General features: G+C 42.2%; 1 protein-coding gene across 7 annotated transcripts in view; it reads left to right on the top strand.

The window, feature by feature from the left end:
• CADPS (calcium dependent secretion activator) overlaps positions 1-25,227 on the top strand; it is a 483,917-nt gene that overhangs the window by 137,761 nt on the left and 320,929 nt on the right. For all 7 annotated transcript variants that reach the window (XM_066596628.1, XM_066596625.1, XM_066596629.1 and 4 more), the window contains exons 2-3: positions 5,638-5,751; positions 11,918-12,250. In XM_066596628.1, the coding sequence (XP_066452725.1) occupies positions 5,638-5,751; positions 11,918-12,250 (447 nt within the window). The remainder of the gene's footprint in view (positions 1-5,637; positions 5,752-11,917; positions 12,251-25,227) is intronic.

The raw sequence follows: 25,227 nt of genomic DNA, 5'->3' as shown, positions 1-25,227 counted from the left end.
AAGTTTTTTTTTTACAAGACAAGCCCTTTAAGGACACACATGTATTTTATTAGTAGTCATTTGGTGCCTCCAAATGAAGAATACTGATATGGCATCCAACGGAACGTGTTAAATAATCAGGAATCACCAAATAGATAAATGGAAAAAATTTTAAAGAGTAATTATATACTCCCCACCCTCACCCAATCCGAACAGGTGACAACAAATAATTTGAAAGGAATGGGATGATGATAAACTTCAGCTGGTATTTCCCTCTATTCATCCTGCAAGTATCTGGTAAGTTCTCTGAAAGAAGATGCATTAGCTCTTCTAAAATGCTACAAGGAGCGTCGTCGTTGGACATTTGACTGTTGTAAGAATGTCTATAGAGTGAAAAATCCCACTACTCCATCTTCACATCAGATGGAGGTACCTGGGTGTGGAGGATGCTGGGGAACGCATTTTACCTGAGTGTGTTGTACCAACAGGTAAGTACGGTGGAGGCTCCGTTATGGTCTGGGGATGTTTTACGTGGCATGGTCTCGGTCCGTTGGTTGTAGTAACAAGAACCATGAACACGGAGGTGTACCCTGACATTCTAGACAAAAAATGTGCTGCTGATAATGCGACCATACTCTGGGAATAGTCAACCGTACTTCCAACAAAACAACGCACCTTGTCACTAATCCAGCTCTGTTTTATGTTGGTTTGAGGATACGGATGTTTCATGATTGACTGGCTGCACAGAGCCTCGACCAGAACCCAACTGAGCATCTTTGGGATGAACTGGAACGTTGGGTCAGAGAATATAAACAGCATCTATTTTCTTTGCTAGAACATTTGCAGGCTGAATGGAGGGAAATACCAGCTGAAGTGTATCAGATATTAGTAGAAAGTATGCCACGGAGAGTATCCGATGTCATTAAGGGTCATGGAGGTCCCACTAAGTATTAACATGTGGAAATAAATACTACTTTTGATTCTTGTTCAGATCGCCCATTACTATCGGTAGGACAGTGCAATATTGTCCAGTTGTAAATATTTTTTCATACATTTCTAATAGGAATAACACAATTGAGTTCCACAGGAAAAAATGCTCTTTCATTGTTATTTCATGGGGGAAACAAGTATTCAATTAACAGGATCGCACAATGCTCCTCTATAAGATCTATGCATATTTCATCCGATATAGGAAGGGAACCTATAAGTATTCCAGTAACTAACATATTCCCCAAGTAAACCTTTGGCAAATGCTACGATTTATTACACGGAAATTAAATAAATTTTCAACAGCCACCTCATTAGATTTAATGTATTTGATTAGCAGTTTTCAAATAATGTGATGAGGGTTTAATTGTAAGTGTTCGTTTAAAATGGAAATGAGAGAAGCCGACGGCTGCGAGAGGACAAATTATTAGAGAAAGGAGTTCCAGCCGTAAAAGGTGAAGATTTTACCGCTTATATTGTGACCTGCTTCTTAAATGAAGCAATTTATGGAAATGTTCTTCAGTAGGCAGTCAAGCCTGATAAGGAAGCTGTTCAAGACAAGACACACATTCGAAAACTGTGAAAACCCCCTAACTTCGGAGAGTTTTCAATCAGTCGACATTAAGCTTCATATCACCACTCACAAGATGGATCCGTTTGTTCTCCATAGTAACCAGTCACATTTGCTTTTCAATTTCTTCTCGGCTCATGTCAAGTTCCAAGATCCAAAATTAACTCTCTTCGTACATTTATAGGGAAAATTTCAGGTGTTTTCTGGAAAATCACATTTCAGAGATAATGAAAGCTGGATTTTATTGCTACCTGTAATACATGCTTACCTGTAATTAGTGCAAACGTGCCACAGTGATGCAGGAACTGCCCAGATGACCTTTTAATTACAGCGTAAGGCCTTATTAACACAAGCGTTTTTACGTAGCTAATTTAGCCACGATAAAAAAATGGCGACCATCTGAAGCATCAGTTTCCAATGTGTTCATTCAGATGACCGATTTTTAGCTGCGCCGGGAATAATAGGACATTGGTGATCGAATATGGCGTCTGATTTTATACGCAGCTGGAAAATATAGATCTTGCCCTATCTTTTGGCCGAAATACACTGGAGGCTCCCATAGGCTTCAATGGAGCTGAAAAAAAAGGGAGGGGGGGGGAGTTTAGCTAGTTAAACATTAGAAGCCATTCCAGGGATTCATGCCGACTGAGGGATTTCCGTGTTGCAGCGTATATTTTTGCTAATTCGCTGCAGCTGCCCTTGTGAATGGACCCAAAAAAAACCCGCTAAATTTGACCGTGTGTTGATAGCGCCTTTTACCTTCTCACGCGTCATTCGACCATGCGTAAAAATGCATTGCTCATATGAAAGAGGCCTAAGAAAGGTATCCAGTGATATTATAATCAGCATTATTTTGCTATTGGAAACATATTATACCTGATTCATAGGGGCTTTCCAGGACTCTGATATGGATAGTTAATCGTATTGAGCTGCTATTCCAGGCACAACCACTATGAAATGTACGGCGCTGTGCCTTGAATAAAGTGAAATGACCACGGTGCTCACCTGGGCATCACTGCCAGTTCAAAAACGTCTGATTCACTGGTGTTTCTAGCGGCAGACCCCACAACCTGATATTGATGGCCTATTAAATGACCTTTGATATTGAGGACGTATCAATGGTTTCAGTTTGTCCCGTTTTGCAGATGTGATTTTCACGGTAAAACGGTACAAAAACACGCCCGTGTGTTTAAGCCTTAGTTGTAGAAGAATATCATTTTTTTTCATGATTACTTGAAAAGCAGAATTTGCTAAACACAAATTTGAACATTTTAGGTATTCCCAGCATTTAAGCAAGTGAAGGTAATGTATGCATATTTAGAATTGCATTGCAGAGTCGTCGATATTTTTGCGTCTTCAACACGAAATTGCGAGGTTGAGCGGCTGGGAACTTGCTTTACATTCCTTTGTATGGTCACTGATCTTATGTTTCATAAAGGAAAGTGCCAGGTGCTGTAAATACCGAGTGATAATCTACATAAACAAAATGTTCCGCATGCGAGCGCTCCGGAGGCTCATGAATACTTCATGCTGGAGTTTTTTAAAGAATTCTGTCATCTAAATGCTAAAAGGAAAAAAAAAGAACAAAACTGCTTAAAGTGAATGTGTCACCGACTCGGCGTCTTCCACCGCAGCCATGTAATTAATGCCTAATGAATTGATGCCACTTTCTTATAATATGGTTTAAACCTGCCAACGACGACCTCCTAGCAGCACATGGGAGTCAATGCTGTCCATTACTTGCATATGTTTAGCTGTAGCAGGTCATGTGACAGTGTTGGGACCCTCAGTGGTGGGGTCTTAATGCCAAAGGGAAAGATGTTCTTTTAAAAGGGTTTTCCAGACTTTAATATTGGTGACCTATCATTAAAGGGGTTGTCGAAGACTTTACTGTTAACGATTCTGTTGACTCTTTCACATTCTACACAGTAAAGATGGACAGTAAAACTTAGTGTAGTGTGATCAAAGAAGAGGGGGAAGCAGGAAAACCAGGTTCAACCATGACAAAACCGAAAACAGATAGTGCCACACTAGTGAGTTTTGTCTGGAGAGTTGGTGCCAAACGCCCAAAATAAATGAAGACTAACTTATTGGTGTAGCATGGATAGCTGGAACACTTCTGCAGGTCTTTATACAAATGGGGAAGTCCTAAATGTTGATCGCTGGGTCTGCCATTTGGGATCCCTGATGATCAGTTGTTTACCAGGCCCTCTGTCATTGTGGACAGAGCCAGAAATAGACAGCTCCGTCCGTAGTACAGAGGCTCAAGTTGGTATTGCAGGCACAGCTTCTATTTAATTCAATGGGAGTTGTACTTGCATTACCAAACCTTTCCGCTGCACTATGGACAGAGCTGTCTACTTTCAGCTCTGTCTGCAATGATAGCTGTCTAGATATTGACAGGCAAACTGAGCAGCGGACCCTTGCCGATTAACTGTTAATGACCTTTCCTGCGGATAGGTAATCAAAAGTAAAATCTTGAAAAACCCCTATAAGATTGGCCTTCAAATTCAGATTGGTGCATCCCCACAGATAACCTGAATGGGGTTGTGCGACTCGTGCGTGTTGTATATTTAGAACACTCTCATTTAGTCACTTGAATGAAACTGAGCTGCAGTACCAGGCACAGCCACTATAACATTTATGGAGCTGTGCCTGACAAACAACGAAGGGGCTATAGTGCCTGCCTGAGTGCCATGGCCCTTTCAGTCAGCCTATTAGTTGGGAAGTGTAAGTATTGATCATCAGTGTTTAAGTCCCAGAAACCCCCTTTAAGTTGTGCACTTTGGATAGAAAAGAGTTAATACGTAATTCTGGGGGGTTGAGAATTTTCTCTTCTGTAATTTCTAGACCAAACAGTTTAGAGAGGACAGTTCACAGCAATTAAATGGGTTGTCCTATTAGGGCAACCCCTGTGCATATGTGAATGTCATAGATGTCATAGATGGATGTTCCCAGCTGCTGAGGCCAAGTATTACCCCCTTTTACCTGAAGCATTTCCCTGCAGCAATAATTTAGGAGGGTTTACTCATTTTTACAGAAACAGTGCCGCTCCTTTCCAAGGACTGGTATTGCAGATCAGTTCCATTCACTTGAAAGGGGTTGATCTGTAGTACCAGACCCCACCTAAAGACCAATGTGGTGCTGTTCCTGGAGAATAAAAAGGTAGACATAGTTCTAATGTCAAACAACCCCTTGTCACTGGTCCAGGTTCCAGTTTTTGCAGTCCAAGATGGGGACTACAATTCTCTAGCTGCATAGTGCACACTGTGTGCTACTCTTTAATTGGTCAGCATTGCAGATATGAGCAGTGCTGGCCAATCAGAGAGCAGGTATGGTGCATTGATAGTCTAACACTTCCAATGCACTATGAGGATAAGGTAGTCTAAAGATCTTGGATAGCTGAAAACAGGACCAGGATCCAGCAAATCAGTGGGACATCAGCGCAGAAGACCATCAACAGGTAACATAATTACCTCCTCCAGTCTTAGGACAAAACTGGAGGGCACTTTAAATTGTTTAAGGGGAATGATCTAAAATAATAGAAGTAAATGCCATTTTGAATTAATCTGTTGTATGGAATGAAGAACCAGAAACCGTCTGTTGGCCATGTGCAGGCTCGAACTGGCCCACAGGGTCAATAGGCGGATCTCCTGGTGGGCACTGAGCCAAGGTGCCCCCCCAGTGGAGACAGGGCTGCAGACAAATGCAACCACATTTCTATTGAAGAACTGCATATGGAGAATGCAGTGGTGAGGAATTTGTGAATGAGGATCAGGGAACATTTGCATGTACAGAATGAATTTTACCGGTAGGCCCTGGACACCCCAGTCCGACATTGGCCATTTGCCAGCTTTCTGTTACCCAGGCTCTCAGCAGTTAATTACATACTGTGGTTGGCATGCCGAGCATCCACAAAGCCGACACAGGTTTGGTAAATCATGTTTGCTGTGCCTGATACGGCATTTGGAATCTATATTAATGCATTATCATGTAATTTGCTTTATGCAAAATCAATACACATCTACAAGTCATCTGTAGGAACATCTTGGTAATTGTGGTCTTATGTTGACTCTCTCTATATCTCATGTCTTTCACAGATCAGTAAACAGCAACTTCAGACAGTGAAGGATCGCTTCCAGGCCTTCTTTAATGGAGAAACTCAGATTGTGGCGGATGAGGCATTCATGAACGCTGTGCAGAGTTACTATGAGGTAAGACATTGAGCCGTTTTGTTTATCGCCAAGTATTATCACTACAGCTCTGCCTTATCTGGCCTCCAGCTGCACAGTAGAGCTGCCATCTGTCTTTAAAGTGTAAGTAAACTTTCAAAAACTTTTGATACTGTAGGTGACATCAGAAGTTTTAATTGGTGGGGTCCGGGTGCTGAGATCACAATTGGTCACTGAAAGAAAGGGCAGAAGCGCTCATCTGAGCATTGTGCCCGATCAGCTCTTCTCGGAGTGGTGTGTGAGCTCAATGAAGAGTCTATGGAGGAAATTTACTAAGCCCAGAATTTGCCACGCTGGGCTTAGTATAATTTTCCCCAGCGCACCGTGCGCTTAATACATCAAGGTGTACACCTTTTCATGTATTAGGAGCATTTCTGGTATTCTGATCCTTGACAGAAATGTACATCTGGTTCCAACCAGGTGGGCATTTCTGGCATAATTTATGCCAGTTTCTATCAAATATCATACATCAATTTGTTGGTCCGTAGACGTAGCGTCACGCCCCTTCCAACAAGCCCTGGTCACTTTCCACAGAAGTGCCGAGGTCAGTGTAGAAGGCCGAAACGTTTTTGAGCAAGTGACCTTTGCATGACATTCTGTAACTTTTCTACCCGTGAAAACTGGAGTAAAGCCTTTCCAAATGTCTCCCTATGAGCCTATACACAGTTTGCCTATCCCAGCCAATGGCACAGAAGCACTCAGCTTTTCATTTAGTGATTGATGGGTTGTCTGCTAACTTCCATTGACTTCTGTGAAAGTTACAGAAACAGCCTAGCAAAGCCCAATCAGCTGTATTTGTAAGCCCTGAACACCTCCAGCTGCTGCATTCAGCCAGACCGTGGTCAGTGGGAATAGAACTATAGATAACTGGGGGTCCCACACATGGGAGCCACATTTATGAGAAATTCATTGCATATCCTATTGATATGCCATGAAAGTCGCAGTTGGAAATATCTCTTTAAAGCTTAACTAAACTTTCCATAACTTTTGAGATGTGATAGTGGCATGTCAGAAGTTTTGATTGGTTGTAGTCCAGGTGCTGAATACCCCTCGATCACTGAAATGAAAAGTTAAGTGCTTCTGTCCCATAGACGTCAATAGGGGTTATGGAAGCAGTGTAGCATAGTGACCTACACTGTCTTTCGTAACAGCTTACTCAGCGGTTTCTGTAAGTCCCAGCTAGTGATGAACAATTCAAAATAGTTGAACCTTGTTTCAGGTCAAACTTTGTTAAAACTTTGTTGAGAATCGAAAAATTAAGCAGTTCCTCTGTGCCAAACCTGCTAAAAGACGAAAAGGGAGAAGAGGAAGGAGAAAGAAGTAGAAGGAAAAAAATATTTTCCTCTTCTTTTTCCTTCTTTCTTTTTTCTTCATTAACTTTGCCTTAAAAACTGCTCAAAAGTGCTGTACTTATATACCCTCCTAGAGTGTTATACAGGTCTTTTATGGTAAGTAGACTGTATTATACATTAGTTTTAGTGGTATTGCTTAAGTTTTGATTTGGTTCAAACTAATTGCAACTGAACTGAACTTTTAGCAGTAATTCAGCAAACTAGTAAAACCAAACTTTTCAAAAGTTGGCTTATCACTAGTCCCAACCATCCCTTACCACCGCATTCAGTCAGGCCAGATAAAGTGGGTACCAGAATTAGAGATAGGTGAGATCCACATCTTTCCTGTCACATACTCTGGGTATTGAGATTGCACTGCTGCCCAATCCTCTAGTACTGATGAAATGACTCTGCTAATCTTCAAATAAGGAAAATGGAACAATTCCTCTGCAGCACCACCTATTGGATGGCCCATTCCTTCAAATCAATGCTTGACCCTTTATACAGGTCTGTAGAGCAATGATTGGAAATGGAAAACCAAGCCAGAATCCATACACAGACAGCTGTTTCGGGGTTTTCGCCCCTCATCAGTGTGCAGTAGGATCCTGGCTTGGCGAGTGAGAGGCCTGTGACGTGAGTTGGGAGGGGTATCATCTCTCCTTAGGGAGAGCACCAATAAGGTGAGTGAGGAGACTTATAAGGCCATCTATGCTCCTCTGGGTAATATGCAAATAAAGAAGATGGAACAATACCTCTGCAGCACTACCTATAGGATGAAGCATTCCTTCAAATCAGTGCTTGACCCTTTATACAGATCTGTAGCGCAATGATTGGGAATGGAAAACCAAGCCAGAATCCATACACAGACAGCTGTTTCGAGATTTTTGCCCCGAGGATCTTGTCACATTCTACAGCAACAGGAAATTTCAGCTCACTGGGTGTGCACCAGTGGCTAGTGTGAAAACTGAAACATCTCACTAGTTTTAAATGGATGGTCATATAGATTTGATGACACGTTCATCTTAAGACGTTGAAGTTGATGAATACCTTAGAGTTCACATATAAGGCTATATATGCCATGTCTAAACTTTCATCAGGTCCAAATCTTTCCCAACAGTCATAAAGATCCCTGTCTGCAGTCATCATGGGACTCAATTAACCCCAATTTACAGCTCTCTCAGATGTATTATATAGCTCTATTTCAGATTTGCTCTCATGTCTTCCTCGTGGATGAGATGCAGTTGAATACATTGTCTACTTCAATACCATCAGCATATTAGAGCAATGCTAATTAGGCGATTCCATAACCTACAGCTTCAAATACTAATTTCTGTAATGTTTGGATAGACGTCAGTGCTTGGAAAAAACATCCATTGCTGTCTCATCATCTGCTCTCAATAAATGTTAACTAGATTTTTGGACTCATTTGCTCCAACATAAATAATAGAAAGGGTATTGTACATGTAAAGGTTATCTGCATGCTGTAATAGCGACTGATGGTCACAGCATTGCTAGGAAACTGTTCTTAGATGTTTTATGTTGTCTTGCTCCTGCTGTTCCACCTCACTAGCACTTCCTTTTATACTCATCAGACTGTGCTGTGAATACTTAGTGAGCTACATGGAAACCCGTGGATCTTTATAAGAGCAATTGCAGTAAAAACTAGGAGGAAGCCATCTGTAAAACGCACTCACCTGTATATAAATACATTGGCATTCTGCAAAGTACAGAAGAAAGAGCCTGGATATCTCAATTTAATCTACTACTCAATACTACCTGACTCGTTTTTCCCTGTTCTTGTCCTAATCCACCAGTTCCCAATTCCCTCTTCAGTCTTTCAAGGTGGCTGCTATGCCTCCCTAACTAGAACCCAATGTACACTATGCATCAGTAGTCTAGGATACTACGCACTCTCACTGATTGGCCAGCACTGGCCAATCCAAAAGCATTGTGAAATGTCTCAGACTACCAAAACATAGTGTGTATCGGGTAGTGAGAGTAGCACCATTTTGAAAGATTGAAGAGAGGCCTAGAAACCATCAGATGCAGGAGAGAATAGGGAGAAAGGAGGACACCAGGCAATATTACTTCCCGTCTTCGGTCAGAGAACAAACTTACTTCCCAATATGGACAGAAGTCTAGTTGAACTAAAGCTGTTGCACAACCTGTTGGTGGCTGGTGACTCGTGAAGAGTAGAATTGATGGAATTCCGTCTAGGTTGGCAACGTCTATTCCTTGTTGACTGATTATTTTTAAGACATGGCTCATCTGTGCACCAACCTTGCCCTGAGATCCACCCCTTAGAGGTTTACTGCCCATTTATTTTACCACTCCCTCAAATTTTCTCCCCAGGATCGCTTTAAATTTTGTATGGCAATTGTTAAAGAGCTTGTCTCCTAATAATAGTCTGCCGATTGTTGCAGGTCTGGATTCAGAAATCCCTGGCAAACGGCTGATCTTTCTAGGGAAGTTGCCATCAACTGCCCCTTTTCCTGCAGCAGCAACTGCAGGGCAAATGTCATATTACAGGGCAGTCAGTCAACTGAAAGGCCATTCGTTTAGTACATGGACAAACAGAGTATCATCAGAGTGGCACATCTCTAACAGGGAACAAACTTTATGAGGTCTATATACCCTAACAGAGCAACTCCTTTAAATATATTTTCTCTAAATCATTAGTTTTAAGAATTACATTGAGAAATCTTGGCATAGATCACAATCGTTCCTCTACCGGTGTCCTCAAAGGTCCATTAGTGGCTGAGTTATTTTTTTCTTTCTCTTCTTTTTCCTTCTTTTTCTTCTTCCTTCTTCAAAAAAGAAGGAACAAAAAGGAGGAGGAGAAAAAGAAAAATTTATAAGGTTCAGCTGAGACAAATCGCCTGAGGTTCGCGCCAAATCAAACTTTTAGCATTGTTATAGTATGATTGACTGGGTGCTAGTGTCCAGGTGAAGAACCACTATAAGAAATCGTGTGGGAATGTTCTGTATTTTAGTATGCTACTTGAGTTAGAAATCAAACTTCTTCCTTCATCAGGTTTGTAGTAGGAAAAGTTCAGCTACTCACACCTTTAAAGGAGATGTCCCGCGCCGAAACGGTTTTTTTTTTTTTTTAAACCCCCCCCCCGTTCGGCGCGAGACAACCCCGATGCAGGGGTTAAAAAAACCACCCGCACAGCGCTTACCTGAATCCCGGCGGTCCGGCGTCTTCATACTCACCTGCTGAAGATGGCCGCCGGGATCCTCTGTCTTCGTGGACCGCAGCTCTTCTGTGCGGTCCACTGCCGATTCCAGCCTCCTGATTGGCTGGAATCGGCACGTGACGGGGCGGAGCTACACGGAGCCGCTCTCTGGCACGAGCGGCTCCATAGAAGACTGCTGAAGACCCGGACTGCGCAAGCGCGGCTAATTTGGCCATCGGAGGCCAAAAATTAGTCGGCACCATGGAGACGAGGACGCTAGCAACGGAGCAGGTAAGTAAAAAACTTTTTATAACTTCTGTATGGCTCATAATTAATGCACAATGTATATTACAAAGTGCATTATTATGGCCATACAGAAGTGTATAGACCCACTTGCTGCCTCGGGACAACCCCTTTAATTAGCCACAATGTGTTCAATCAATCATCTGGTGCGGTCATTCATATGAATAAGGACACCAACAACATGCCATACTATAGGGGCCAATGAGTAGCAAAGTTTACAAAAATAACACAGTGGGCTTGTACAAAGTGGTAAATGATTGGCCAAATCCAGATGATCCTATCATATACTTCAATTTTCAGCTGACTACAACTGACATCACATTTTTGGTAGACTATAGTCTGCTCTTGGTCATAACAAACATTTGCATTTCTTTTTCAAAAGGTGGTCAGCTGAAATGGCCAAAAACAGTCCCTACAGTTAATGTTAGCTATATGGGCAGTAGTACAGTAAACATATAGAAATACAGTACATTCCCACATTGCTCTTCACATAGACAGCAGCCCTGTCATGTCTGTCCAGGACTGCTGACGAAATTATGGTGAGCAGTCTAGACAGGTGTGTGTACACAAGACTAATGCTGGCTAGATGCAGGAGCACACCAAACATAGAGGTCAGATATAAGTGGAACACCTTGAGCCTCTCTGACAGCAACCGCCTCGAAGTGTAGCAACCGTCCTGAAAAGGATGACCCTGCTGCTTGAATGAGGCAGGGTCCTAGGTCAGAGAGGAATTGGGGAACTCAACCAGGAACTACAGTAGGATTGGACATAACATCCAGAAACCCAACAAAACTTACAAACAGACAAAAACAGACTGCAGACAATAGGCAAAAATGCAGAGAATACAAAACAGACAAAAACACAGAGTACCAGCCAGAGAACAGCCAGGTAATCTGTGAGTGCTGACAAGACCAGAATACAAGAAGTATAATTGGCACTTCCAGCCAGAAAGAGCCGAGTTGTATATCGAAAGGGAAGTTGCTGATTGGCCAACAGAACTGTCAATCCTCACCGACAGCACAGCTGCTGACATAATTAATGAGGATACTGATTAGCTGACAGAGCTGTAAATCACCAGCAACAACTTCAGCTAAACAGCAGCAGGGAGATATTAACCCTAACTATTCAGGACTAACTGAAGTATGCGTTCATCATACTTCTCTACTGTCCTATACAATTCAAGTCACTTGCACTGCTATAGAAAGCCTTAGGTAACGTATGGTTATCTCACTTAACAATGTAACACTTAAATGTATAAATACATGGTGTGAACTAGAGTAGGTTAAGTTACAAAAACACATTTCCAGGACTGATGTTTTTGTTTGAATATCTTAGGTATTCTTAAAAAGTGACCGTGTGGCAAGGATGGTGCAGAGTGGAGGTTGTTCCGCCAATGACTCTCGTGAGGTCTTCAAAAAGCACATAGAAAAGAGAGTGAGAAGTCTTCCTGAGATTGATGGGCTCAGCAAGGAGACTGTTCTGAGTTCCTGGATGGCTAAATTTGATGCCATTTACCGAGGAGAAGAGGATCCCCGCAAGCAACAAGCCAGGATGACAGCGAGTGCAGCCTCCGAGCTTATTCTTAGCAAGGAACAACTGTATGAAATGTTTCAACAGATCCTGGGGATTAAGAAGTTTGAGCACCAACTTCTCTACAATGCATGCCAGGTAAGGCCATGTATGATTGATGGAGATGCCTCTTGTCCCGTTGGGCGTCTTTAATTTTTTATGTCAGATCAGAACTCAAAGAATCTAGTGCATCCATCAGTGAACTTGCACGTCTTCACTGTCTGGCAGGAAATGAGGCCAAAACTGCTAAACTGCTTAGTACACAGTCATTGTCAATAACAAGATTGTGTTGTCTCTACATGGTACATTAAGGCTGATGAGGGAAATCTTCAGCTTATTTTTGTACAGTACATCTTTATGTTGCATTGAATAGTTTAATTGCTCATAGTCTTAAAAATAGCCCGGCTATTCATACCCGAGGAGCTACCCAGCAGGCAATGCAAGGACTTCATTTACTTATTCTTACGTGCAAACAATGGAAGTCTTAATGAGGGGCTGTAATGGCTCACCTGCATCCCAGATTATGAGCTAGGATCGATTTTAACAGTAATTAACAATAATTAATTCTTTCTTTACTATTGCTGTGTTCACAGAGGCATCACCTTTTAGTTACTTGCTAGTAATGCTAATGGTCCTTATACAGCAATTTAAAGATTAAAGTGCCATTTGCGAAAACACATTTTCCCATCCCTATCCCCCTTCCCCTCATGTGATTGCCTATCACACTCTAGAGGTCTCCTCTGTATATTGCAGTCATTTCCGTAAAGTGCAGCTTCTGTCTGATGCTTATCAGGCACCATCTTAATAGTGGGATTTTTTGTTTCATTTTCACATCAAGCACAGCACTAGCTAGAGGCTATACCATTTCTGTCTGCTGGGTGGACAGCATAATTATTATTACCTACTGTATTCACCTAAATAAGCTACAGACGATAAATATACAGTCAGGAGGATGAGCTGTGATCTCCTCTATTATGACTGTGTGACAGCAGCTGTGTGATCATCATCAGTAACTGTGACAGGAGTGCCCCTGTCCCCCTTTAGGCAGTTTCTGTGGTAGGGTCTATGTAATATCATCACACATACTGAGAATCTGATAAGTAAAACTGAGAAGGAGGCAAGGAGTTTCAGATAGAAGGGAATAACTAACCAAAGTATACTAGCTCACTTATATATACTGGGAGGGATAGCTACATAATAAATGGGAAATGTTCACCAGAATGGCCTTTAATGATAGTACAGATTTAAAGGCAACCAGTCACATTGAAAATGCAGCTGAATTTGTAGGCCCAATGTTTTAGAGCAGGATGAGCTGAGATGATTGATATATAGTTTAGTGTAACAAGATATGTGTGAATTATAGTTTATTCATTTAATTTCCTGCTCAGTCTGGACGTAGGAGTCCAGTGGGCTGCCCATCACTGATTGATTGCTATCACTACATATGCAATAATACAGAGAAGGATGTTCCACCCACTGGACACCGAACTCCAGAATGAGTAGAGGCATAAATGGATAAATGACAACTTATAGTAAATTTGTTCCCATAAATACCAATGCAGCAGCACCAACTATAATGGCTGGCATACAATTTACTCTGTGCCCCCTTTGCTCCCAGGATAGAATTCTGTTTCAAAAATAAAGTCTTGCCTTAATCTGCTTGGCTCATTTTGCTCTAGAACATGCTACCCATAGATTGGGCTGCCTTTTTTTAACGTGATGGGTTCCCTTTACAATATTGCTTCACCTTAATTTTGATCCATATAAAATTGTTCAAAAACATCAACACAGGTCAAAGAGACAGTGGGAATTTTTATTAAAAAATGGCACACATAGAACATGCTGCATTGGGAGGGAAGGGGGTGGCACCATCAGGAGTCAAAACACCAAAGAAAGCCATAAACAAAAGCACAGCAAGGCAGATTTACTGATCTTGTTCAAACTTGGACCAGGCAGTCTAAACGTGCAACAAATTTAACACAGTTGTGCCCCTTTAGACACTTTTCCGCGCACCTTTAGACACTTTTGTCTAACTTTATACAAGTTTGGGGCACATTGTTGCATTTAACCCACTCCCCTGTACTACTAAGACACGCTCACTTTCTGCTAAGCCACTCCCTTGTCAAGCAAAGTACTGTGGACTCTTTTTAGCGCATTTACTTCATAAATAGGTTTAACCCTTTCCAATCCACTGTCTGACGTCTAAAGACATTCTGATTGAAGGCTGTACAGCTCCGATGTCGGAAGACGTCCGGCAGGGTATTCTTACTGTATGTTACTGGCCGCTCTGTTGTCGGGGGCCTTTTCAGCAAATCCCACACAGCAGTAGTGGCTCTAGCCAGCAGATGGCGCTATTGTATACTGGCAAAAAGAGAAAATCCCCTAGGAAACCCTGAATCCAAAATTGGATTGCAAAGGCTTAAAACATGATGCAACATTATACTCTAGAAATGTGCCACATTTTGCTGTATTTTACATCTCAGTCACATTCATAAATTTGCCCCAATGTGTTTAGAACAATTCTTAGTCTCGTATTGTTAACCATTTGCCCAAAATACATCAATAAAACCCAAACTTAGCACTGAAGGGGGGGGGGGGGGGGGTTTAATAAGACTGGGGTATAAAGCTGAAAAAGTCGCAAACTTTTGCACAAAAAAGGTAAGCATCGAAACTTGTAACTTTTATTCCAGATAATTGATGCAAGTGCCTTGATAAATTCTCCCCACAGTGCATGAATTCACCCTTAACCATGAATTCACCTTAACATTCACATTACAATCGGAAAAACACTCCCAAAAGTGTCACTTTTTTTATTACAGACTTTGAATTTATGTCTCATGTAAATACATTTGCGGCAGAATTCAGCCGCTTTAAGGCCATTTTTTACCCCTTAGTGACAGAATTAATTTTTGCCGTAAGAACCAGTAAATTGTTTCCTCTTTTGTGTTCCAGCAGACATAACATTTATATTTTTTTGTAGCTGTATGAGACCGTGTATTTTGCTGGACGAGCTCTAGATCTTATAGGAACCAATTTTGGATACATATAATGTATTCAATAATATTTATTATCTTTTTTTTGCTGCTGGGCAATGATAAAAAAGCAATTTCACCATTGTTTTGTGGGATTTATTTTTACAGCATTCACCATGTGGTATTAATATTATGCTAGCTTTATTCTATAGGTCATTTCAAGTCTGACAACACCAATTGTAGATAGTTTTTTTTATGCTTCACTACTTTTTCACAGTATAAACCCTTTTTTTACATATAGACTTTTTGTGTGTCACCACATTCCAAGGCCAGAGCAGTTTTATTTTTCTGTTGACGGAGCCGTATGAGAACTTGTTTTTTGCTAGAAAGTTGTAAATTTTATTGGTACTAGAGTTGAGCGAACATACTCTGCCGAGCTTGAGCTCGTTCGAGTATTAGCGTACTCGATGGTGCTCGTTACTCGAACGAGCATCAGGCCGTGTTCGACCCCGCCCCAGTTTTTGGCGCCTTCCCGCTGTGATGTGCCTGTTTTGCCCCCCCCCCCCCCACCACCACCACCACCACCACCACCACCACCACGCAGCGCGTGTCAATGGCAAATTGTTTGTCTGGCAGGCCAGGGGGAGAGAGAGAGAGAGAGAGAGAGAGACAGACAGACGAACCTAGAAAGAAAGAAAAAAAGCTCGGCACCCGGCGTCCCACATACAAAAATGCTTGAGTCTCCCATTGTAGTCAATGGGGTTCGTTACTCAAGTAGAGCTCTTGAATTTTACGAAAAGCTCGACTCGAATAACGCGGACCCGAGCATTTGGGTGCTCGTTTATCTCTAATTGGTACTATTCTGTGGCTCATATAACTTTTCAATTAACTTTTTTCCTGATTTGGGGTATCGAAAAGACCAGAAAACCATGCTGGGTAAATAATGTAACACTTTGTAGCACAGGGTGTCACAGATGTGGTGATAATAATTTTGTGTAGGTTTTTTTTATATTTTTATTTTTTTAATATATAAAGCATTATGAAAGGATCCCTTTCTCACTTCTTTTCTGTCATAAAAAAGACTCCCCACTCTCTCTGAGGATCGCCTGAGGATGTGGTGATGGCAAATTTGATAGAAGAGTTCAAGAGGAGCCTGGACACCTTTTTTGAGCAATAGAATATTATATGTTATAATCATTAATTTCTTCAGAAGGGTCGGTGATCCGGGGATTATTCCGATTGCCAGATTAGAGATTTTTTCCCCTTAAAAGGAGAAAATTGACTTCTATCTCATTTGTCTTTTTTTGCCTTTCTCTGTATTAACATTGGTGACGGAAATGGGCTGAACTTGATGCATGTCTTTTTTCGGCCTTACATTCTATTTTACTATATGTGACTATCAGAAAACAAATATGTTCTCTGATTGATAAGGACGGTGATTACATGAACTAAACCCCATGCTACCCTCCCTTGGGACAGACAGAAGAATCACAGTGTTGCCTGTCTGCTCCCCACCTCCTCCTGTCTGTACACTGAGATGACAGCTGTAAATTCAGTATTCCCAACCCCACTTCAAACAGCTGTAGCTCCTCTTCTGTTAGTGCTACAGACAAGCTTCTGGTATCATTTTAAAGCCTAAGCATGATGATAGCACTGATAGAGCCGGAGCTACAGCCATTTGAAGTACAAGATCTGTTCATCCAAAACTGTTCAACCTTTGCCTGTAGAAAGTACAGTGCTTGTCCTAAACTGTAGGGGAGGGGAACTGAAGCTTATAAAGTTTGCTATGGTAACATCCAGACTCAAATGGTACCTGAAATGTAACACTATGCCAAATAGCAGTGCCATAATAGCAACATGACAGCTGTTACAGATTTTGCATTGGGGCCCATGAGACTCAAGCTATAGTTGCATTGTAAGCTTTAGGTATTTAGCTATACTATTTTCCCTGGCCTAGCCCGATTTATGCTACTTTATACTGTGTATCAGAAATGTAAGCCTAGAAGGACACATCTTTTCAGGTTCATGTTTCAGCATCATTTTACAGTCTACTTGGGGACAGTTTAATGACAATGTTGATTCCTGTGTATGAATATTCCATGTACTATTTATTTATGATCTGTAACCTTTGGCTACCAGTAGCCTGATATCTGGGCCAGCAATTACCCTTCAGCATAGAGACCATCGGCTTGCCTCCAGGCACAAAGTTTCACAGCTTGTTATTTACTGACAGGCCCTGGATACCAAAAAATAGCTTGGAGTACCACATCCTCGGGGACAGATTAGAAGTCAAATGGACTCTCATGCATGACTAAAAGTTAGCCACGCTACCTTGTGCAATGAGTGAATACCGAGAATATTATATGTAGGGTTATAGAGAATGATGTAAGGTTTGATGTAAAGGAAGAACACTATGGATAAGCTAATATGCATTTATAATATACCATCAAGTCTTAACTCTTTCATTTGCAGAGTACTTATTTGCAAATCATATCACATTCTAAAAGCCTTGCAGTATATCTAGTACTGACTAAGTACTGATCTCAGATACTTCAGCCACCAGTGGGAGGAGGTACTGTTACTGTGGCTTACATCATTCCATTTACACATGAGGGGTAATAGGGGTCTTGGAGATGACAGATTGCTATGTCACGGTCTGGAAGCAGGAGCGGAGTTCAGTTGCTGAAACATTCTGGATCAGCGATGAGCATTGTCCTTAGCGAGTACCTGCCCGCTTGGAAAAAAGGTTCGGGTGTCGGCGGGGGGCGGGGAGAGCAGGGGGGAACGGAGGGGAGATCTCTCCCTCTCCCCCCCCCCCCCCCCGCTCACTCCCGCAACTCACTGCTCCCACGCGCCGGCACCCGAAACTTTTCTTCCGAGCAGGCAGGTACTCGCTAAGGACAATGGTCGCTCGAGTAATTGTCCTTAGCGAGTATGCTCGCTCATCTCTATTCTGGATATAAGTTATTGACCCAAAAGGATATGGCCTATTGTAGACCTAAAAAAGTGATTTTGGGGCGATTTTCATCTCCATTTTAAAAAGACATAACTTTTTATTTTTCTATTGACATATGAGGGATTGTTTCTGTGTTGCAGGCTATAGTGTTTATTGGTTCCATTTTAGGGTATGTACAGTATATTGTACAGTGTATATTAGAAAATATTATTTTCTTGCATTGGTGCATTCAAAGACTGTTAACTTTTTTATATTTCCATGAACGGTGCTGTGTGCAGACTTGCTTCTTCTGTGGCAAATTGTACCATTTTGGGATACAGATAACTTTTTTAATCTTTTTCTTGGAGGTGAAATGATGAAGAAAGCATTTTGGTTTCCTTTTTTTTTTTTGCTACATCGGATAAAAAGTGTGCTCAATTTATTGTTTGGGTTGTTATGGATACAGCAATACACATTTTTTAAAACTTAAATAAAGAATGGAAAAGTGGGTAGAAAGGAGTTTTTAACATTTTTTGTGTTTTTTACATTTTGTTGCATGTTTCTTTGTCTTTGTAGGAGACTTCAACTTGCAATCTCAAGAGTGTTCAGATAATACATTGGAGTACTTCTGTACTGCAGTGTATAATCACTATTCCCACTTATGACAAGCCATGGCAGACCCAGACGCTATTGGCTGGTGTCCAATTGCCATGGCTACCCATCAGCCCTAAGCGATTTTATGAAGCAGGACTGATGATGACATAGAGTGAGCTCCCCTCAACCTTGTATATGTCGCTATCCAAATTGATCATAGCATGTAATGGGTGAAAAGCAGGGATCGGTGCTCTTGCAGCCTTCTCAGTCACAGCCGACTCCCACTACGTATGGTGCAGGCTCTGTTCCTGCTTTTTATCCATACAACATCAATATATGCCATTTTGTAGGAACCGCTTCCCACTTAAAACATATGTTACGGTATACTACCCTTGATACGCCAGCCCGGGTGCCCTAGATCTCACCCACAACCCCTGTCCCATCGTGCTTGCTTCCACTCCTGGCTAACCCCAGGCGGGCAACTGGGCGGCGGTCCCTACTCTCAATAGGGACCGAAAAGGGACGCTGGCGTACCTGGATGGAAAGGGTAGAATACCGACAGAAAAGGCAGATATAAATAACCAATACGAATAATACCAAGTAGAACTGAGGCAGACGGAAAAACCTAGTGGACAATAGCAAAGTATAGCAGACAAGATGACAGAGGCAGGAGAGACCAACAGAGGCAGACTAGCTAGCACACTGAGGGAAACCAATAACTGGCAGCGATCGCAAGTCTCTGTCCGACCTTTAAACAAAATCCTCCGCCAAGGGGCGGAGAGAGGGAGACAGCCAACTCCCAACAGAACATAATAAAGGAGAGATCGTGCACTTACAGGTGGGCGCATGCACGGTTCTGCACGCCACCAGCACCACGCCGCCCACGCTGGCCAGGCAACCGCGCCCCCGGCAGCTGGACAACAAGCTGGGGGGATGCGCCGTGACCATTGTACCCCACACACCGCTGCCCCGGGAGGACCAGCAACCGCCGCATGGTAACAACATTGGCCCACAGATTTTACGCCGCTTGAAGTTGACTATGGCCACCACATCTGTTTTGGCAGCTAGTTGCTCCGGCCCACGGTGACAACTAACTTGGGGAAGGAATTGGGAACTGAGGGGACAACCCTTCATTTAATGCTCTGGACTCTTAGTTGGGGGAACCTCCGATGAAATGCTCTGATGTAACTGATATGGTCCTACCATATTAGTGGAAGGGACAATACCAATAACTTTATCAGAGATTGATATAACTATCAGAGTAGCATATTATGATGAAATCATGCGATTGAGTATACAGGTTACATGTATAACCTCCAATGTAGACAAGCTGGCTATACATGTTGCACTGATGCATTGTTCCTGCCTTTGTATGCAAAGTAATCTGCAATTCCATCCTCTGGAGTCAATAATTGATGGATAAATCCCCTGTTAAGAACCCGATGCAGATTTCTTCCGTGCAGACTTACACGCAGATAATCTGAGCAGACTTCCATACTGCGGTGTTGTTTGTTTTCTGCACGAAACAGAAAATTCAACTCCAGATGTTAGCACTGAGCCGAACAAAAGGAAGAGATTACCCCAAGGTTTTAGGATGATGCAAGCATCATTAAGACCTATTTTGACTTTCATCTCTATATCCATATTTGCCTTTAAACTGCTAATTTGGTTCCATGATGCAGCATCCTCCCTGCAGACTGCAGATATCTCCGTATTAAGATCCATTGAAGAATTGATCCAGATTCCTGTTCTCTTGGTTTTTAGATAATTCTTAATTCTAGTCTATTGTTCTGGGATCCTGATTAAGGTCACCATAGCCTCAAATCGGGATATAAATAAAATATTGCAAAGCCCCATGTCCTGCTAAATAATAAATTAAGACACGGGAAGAAGGATATTTTTACATGTTTTATTTATGTCATTACCCCCTTTTGCCAAATGAAGAACCAGCTGACAGAAAAGCGGAATCAGCGTTAGTTATATTATTAGATCAACCTGACCTTTTCGAGCTGTTCCAGTCTTACCGTGCGGTATAGGAGTCAGGTCAATCGCCTTGGTTAATAATCAAAAAATAATGTTCTTTCACCTACTTTATCACCTCCCAGCCTTTGGGTCTACACTCAATTGCTAAGATTAGGATGGTAAATAAGAGTCTGTTGCAGAAGAGGAGATCAACTGTGTTGCAGTATGCATCCGTGGCTGTTGACTAGCACCTTTTGGCGGTTGTGGTGCACTTTCATGGCCACTGCATCTGCACTGGCTGTGGCTGCCACCAAAAAGGTGCATGCACACTCCCGGACATCCTCTTCAGGGGCCAATTGGCACCTAACATCTTCCCTGGCAATCACTGTAGACATTTGCCTATTTCAAACATCCTCCCTCTATGGAGGTTGCCTAAGTTTTGTGTTATTTCAATCTACTCTAGGTGCTAGGGAGTTGTTTTTAAATCTATGGTTTACTAACTTTAGCTTGGAGATTCTGACTATGTTTCAGTCTCCGTTCCTGATTCTGGCTCGTTATTTTGACTATACTACTGTCCATTGCCTACCCTGACCCTTGGCCTGATCTAGGACTATGCTACTCTGCGATGCAAGCCTTGACCTTTGGCCTGATCCATCCAGCCAAACCTGTTCTCCATGACTTGACTTCTGCCCTGTTCTCTGTGCTGAAGTGTGCCACCTGCCCCAACTCAGACTGTTTGACTACATGTCTGTTAACACACTCAGGTACCACACTTAGATGTGTAGTAGTCTCCACTGCCACAACACTGGCACTACTTTTTGAGTAATGGTTTAAGAGACCTGCAGTGAAGACAATATTCTGGCTGGTGGGGTTAAAGGCTAAAGATGTTGTCTCGGGAGTTGGCCCAAAGCCAAACTAGCCTGTGGTTTGGTGAATCCATGTCCACTGTTTCTGACAAACTTTCTCCATCTGCTGCATCTCATGACATAATCCACATTCTTTGAAGGCAACAATGCAACTAGAATATGGTCTTTGGGGCCTGTAGCAAACACTTCACCTTACCCATGTGAGCTCAATCGCCAATTTACACCCTGTAGAGTCTGTAGCTTTTTCTGCTGACTGATTTTGCCACAAAGAAGTAAAAGTTGTATTAAGGGTCATCTGGCCTTAAAGAGACCCTCTGTTTCTGGAGAAACAAAGATAGTCACTCCAGCTTTTATGACTACCTGATGTACACTGTGTATTAGTATACATCATTAGTCTAAGACACTACACCGGCTTTGATTAAGCAGTGCTGCCCACATGACCAGGGCTGACCAGTTTCCCATCTTGCATGTAGTGTTTTAGACCCCATTTACACTGAAAGATGATTGCTCAAAAATCGCTCAAATAACAGTTTGAGTGACAGTTTTGAGCGATCATCTTTGCATAGTCTATAGTGGCTAAGTAGCTACTAAAGAGCTATGCAGGTGGAGCAGAACACCACCATTATAGCTCGGTGAACAATACAGCTGTTTTGCATAAGCAAACAGCTGTATTGTTCTCCATGCTTACAGCTCGCGTCCCGCTAGGGACTGCCAGCAGGACACGAGCTGAAAGAATCTTATCAGTGCTGCTGACTGTGATAACAGCCTGCACCGCTGATAAGAGTTCATTGCTCAATTCTAGAAAACTAGAATTGAGCGAGGAACGAATTGGGCACGAAAACTGCACGATGTCCCTGCATTTAGATGCAACGTTTATCGCTTAAAGATCACTCTCTGCTCCTGCCAACTAATGATGAGTCCCAAATTGTGTTTTGGTTTTCACTGTTGTTACACGATTCATATCTATATCTCTTGAGACGTCCAGTTGTTATGCTATTCATTTCTACTGTAAGTCATGGGGGTATTTGAGTACTGGGAGTACTGGAAGACTTCGTTAGTACCCAGGAAAGGTGACTGCTAAGGGTGAAGCCACGTTCTGCAGTTTACCACACAGCCAGCATCATTGCAGGATTCTTTCTGGTCATGGGCCATTGGCCTAATGCCTAATGGTCAATTAACCCCTATAGTAAGCAATGTAGCTGCCACCAGGTTATAGCCATGTGTTCTTAGGTAGTGCAAAAGTCCTTGCAAGATACTCATATAGCTATGTTACCTTTAACTTGCTGACAATACAATTCTTAGTTTCAATCTAACATACGCAGTGAAAATGGTACACTTCTCACAGACTGAAATTGCATACACCTGTATGAATGCGCCCTTAGGGTATGTTCACATGGTGGAATTTTGGTATGGATTTGAAGCAGAATCTGCCTGGAATTCGCACCGGTTGAATGGCAAATCCACAGAAAATCCATGTCCCATTACTTTCAAAATTGCATGCAGAAAACAAGGAAGTGACATGGGACTTCTTGATGTGGTTTCTGCACCACATCTGAGTGAAATCTGTATCAGGAATTCATTTAAAAGGGCCACGGATTTCTATTTTTTTTGCAATTCTTTATTTTTGACAAAAGAAAATAGTAGTGACATTTTATAGCATGGTAGTAAAATGTCAAGTATCCACATTTTAAGGCCCTTTTAGATGAAATGATTATCATTCAAAAAGCAAAGGTGAAGGACAATCGTTCAGTCTAAACACGAGCCAACAACTGCATGATGAGCGATAATCGTTCGCTTTTCGTTCATCGTTCATTTTATGCAGGCATAAAAATCATCGTTGACTTGTTTACTAATCATTTGGTTTAAACAGCGCTTGTTCAGTCCCTCTTATTCACTTATAAAGCGAATATGAAAGACTGAACGCTTCTTAATGATTTCTCATTTGAACGAGCCAACAATGTGTCTGCTTGTCTAAACAGGCTGCCTAAGCGAAGGAGCTAATGATGACATAATTGGCTCGTTCAAACAATAAATCCGCTCTCTAAAAGGACCCAATCGCAGTCGCTTATATAGGGGCCAATAAATACAATTTAAGATAAACAAAAAGAATAATAGTTGTATAGGGTATAGTTGACCTGGAAAAGGTGTATGATAACAACACCTTAGGGAAGTTCTTGTGAACTTAAAGGTGTTGTCTCGCGAAAGCAAGTGGGGTTCAGCACTTCTGTATGGCCATATTAATGCACTTTGTAATATACATCGTGCATTAAATATGAGCCATACAGAAGTTATTCACTTACCCACTCCGTTGCTGGCGTCCCCGTCTCCATGGCTCCGTCTAACTTCAGCGTCTAATTGCCCGATTAGACACGCTTGCGCAGAAGGGTCTTCTGCCTTCGGGTCTGTCCGGCAGCAGCGGTGTTCTGGCTCCGCCCCCTTCTACGCATCATCGCGTAGCTCCGCCCCACCGTGTGTGCCTATTCCAGCCTCCTGATTGGCTGGAATCAGCACACGTGACGGGGCGGAGCTACGCTATGACGCGTAGAAGGGGCGGAGCCAGAACACGGCTCGTGCCAGACCGAGCCGAAGGCAGAAGACCCTTCTGGGCAATTAGACGCTGAAGTTAGACGGAGCCAAGGACACGGGGATGCCAGCAACGGAGTGGGTAAGTGAATAACTTCTGTATGGCTCATATTTAATGCACGATGTATATTACAAAGTGCATTAATATGGCCATACAGAAGTGCTGAACCCCACTTGCTTTCGCGAGACAACCCCTTTAAAGTAATCAACACTAACTATTTACATGGTTCTCCCTTGTGTCAGTAGTTGCTAATCTAGATATCACCAGGTTTGTTTAAGGACAAGTTCTCAAGAAGTAGCATTAGCCTCTTTTCACTCTTAGCTACTCTAGTAAGATCAGGAAGAGAAAACAACAAATTCATTAAAGTGGAGAAACAACAGAAGAATGGAAGTTATCGTTTTTAGACTGTTGAAAGACGAGCCAAGGGGCCCAAATTTGTTTGAGTTTGGCATGCTGTCTGTTTTCCCAGGCAGCTAACTCTTCCATACTGCAAATGGAATCAAGTTTGTTGATCCATGTCTGTATGGGTGGAGGTTCGCGGTCTCTCCAGCGAGCCGGGATTAATAGTTTCACCGCTGTAATCATTTGTGTGGGTAAATCATTTTGCTTAGAGCGAAAAGAGCTTGAAGGAGCCCAGAGTAATAGTAGTAATGATGGGAGTGAAGTTTTTCTACCTGTAATTCCTTCAATAAGGTCAGAGACTTTACTCTAGTAACCTGAAATCTTAGGACAGTCCATCCAAATGTGGTAAGTGTCCAGTGAAAGTATTGTAAGGGCGGCATTTGTCAGAAGGTATAAAGTTAAGCTTTTATAGATAATCTACCTAGTCAAAGTCTTATAAGAATTCTCCTGGATCTTAACGCAGATGGAAAAAACCATGGGAGTATGTGAGATTATAAAAGAGGTAGTTTCTTTAGAGAAGGAAATACTGAATTCCTTTTCCCAGGCGAGTATGAAGCTAGGTTTGAAAGATGAGTTCTGGTCAATGAGGTCCACATATAAATTAGAGATTAAACCTAAGGGCAAGGAAGGCAGTAAAAAATATGTTTTTAACCAAGAAGGCTCGGGAAGTATTTGCTCATTCCTTGAAGTGTGAGAAGCTATAGAAAGTTAAGTCGTTGGCATGTAGTTCTAAGGGACAGAGGGTGGTTTTTAGGGCGATC

Source organism: Eleutherodactylus coqui, chromosome 3 (assembly GCF_035609145.1).
Source record: "Eleutherodactylus coqui strain aEleCoq1 chromosome 3, aEleCoq1.hap1, whole genome shotgun sequence".
In the NCBI taxonomy this organism is placed as follows: domain Eukaryota; kingdom Metazoa; phylum Chordata; class Amphibia; order Anura; family Eleutherodactylidae; genus Eleutherodactylus; species Eleutherodactylus coqui.
Note: the sequence above shows the minus strand (reverse complement) of the source record. Positions and strands in the feature narration are given on the sequence as shown.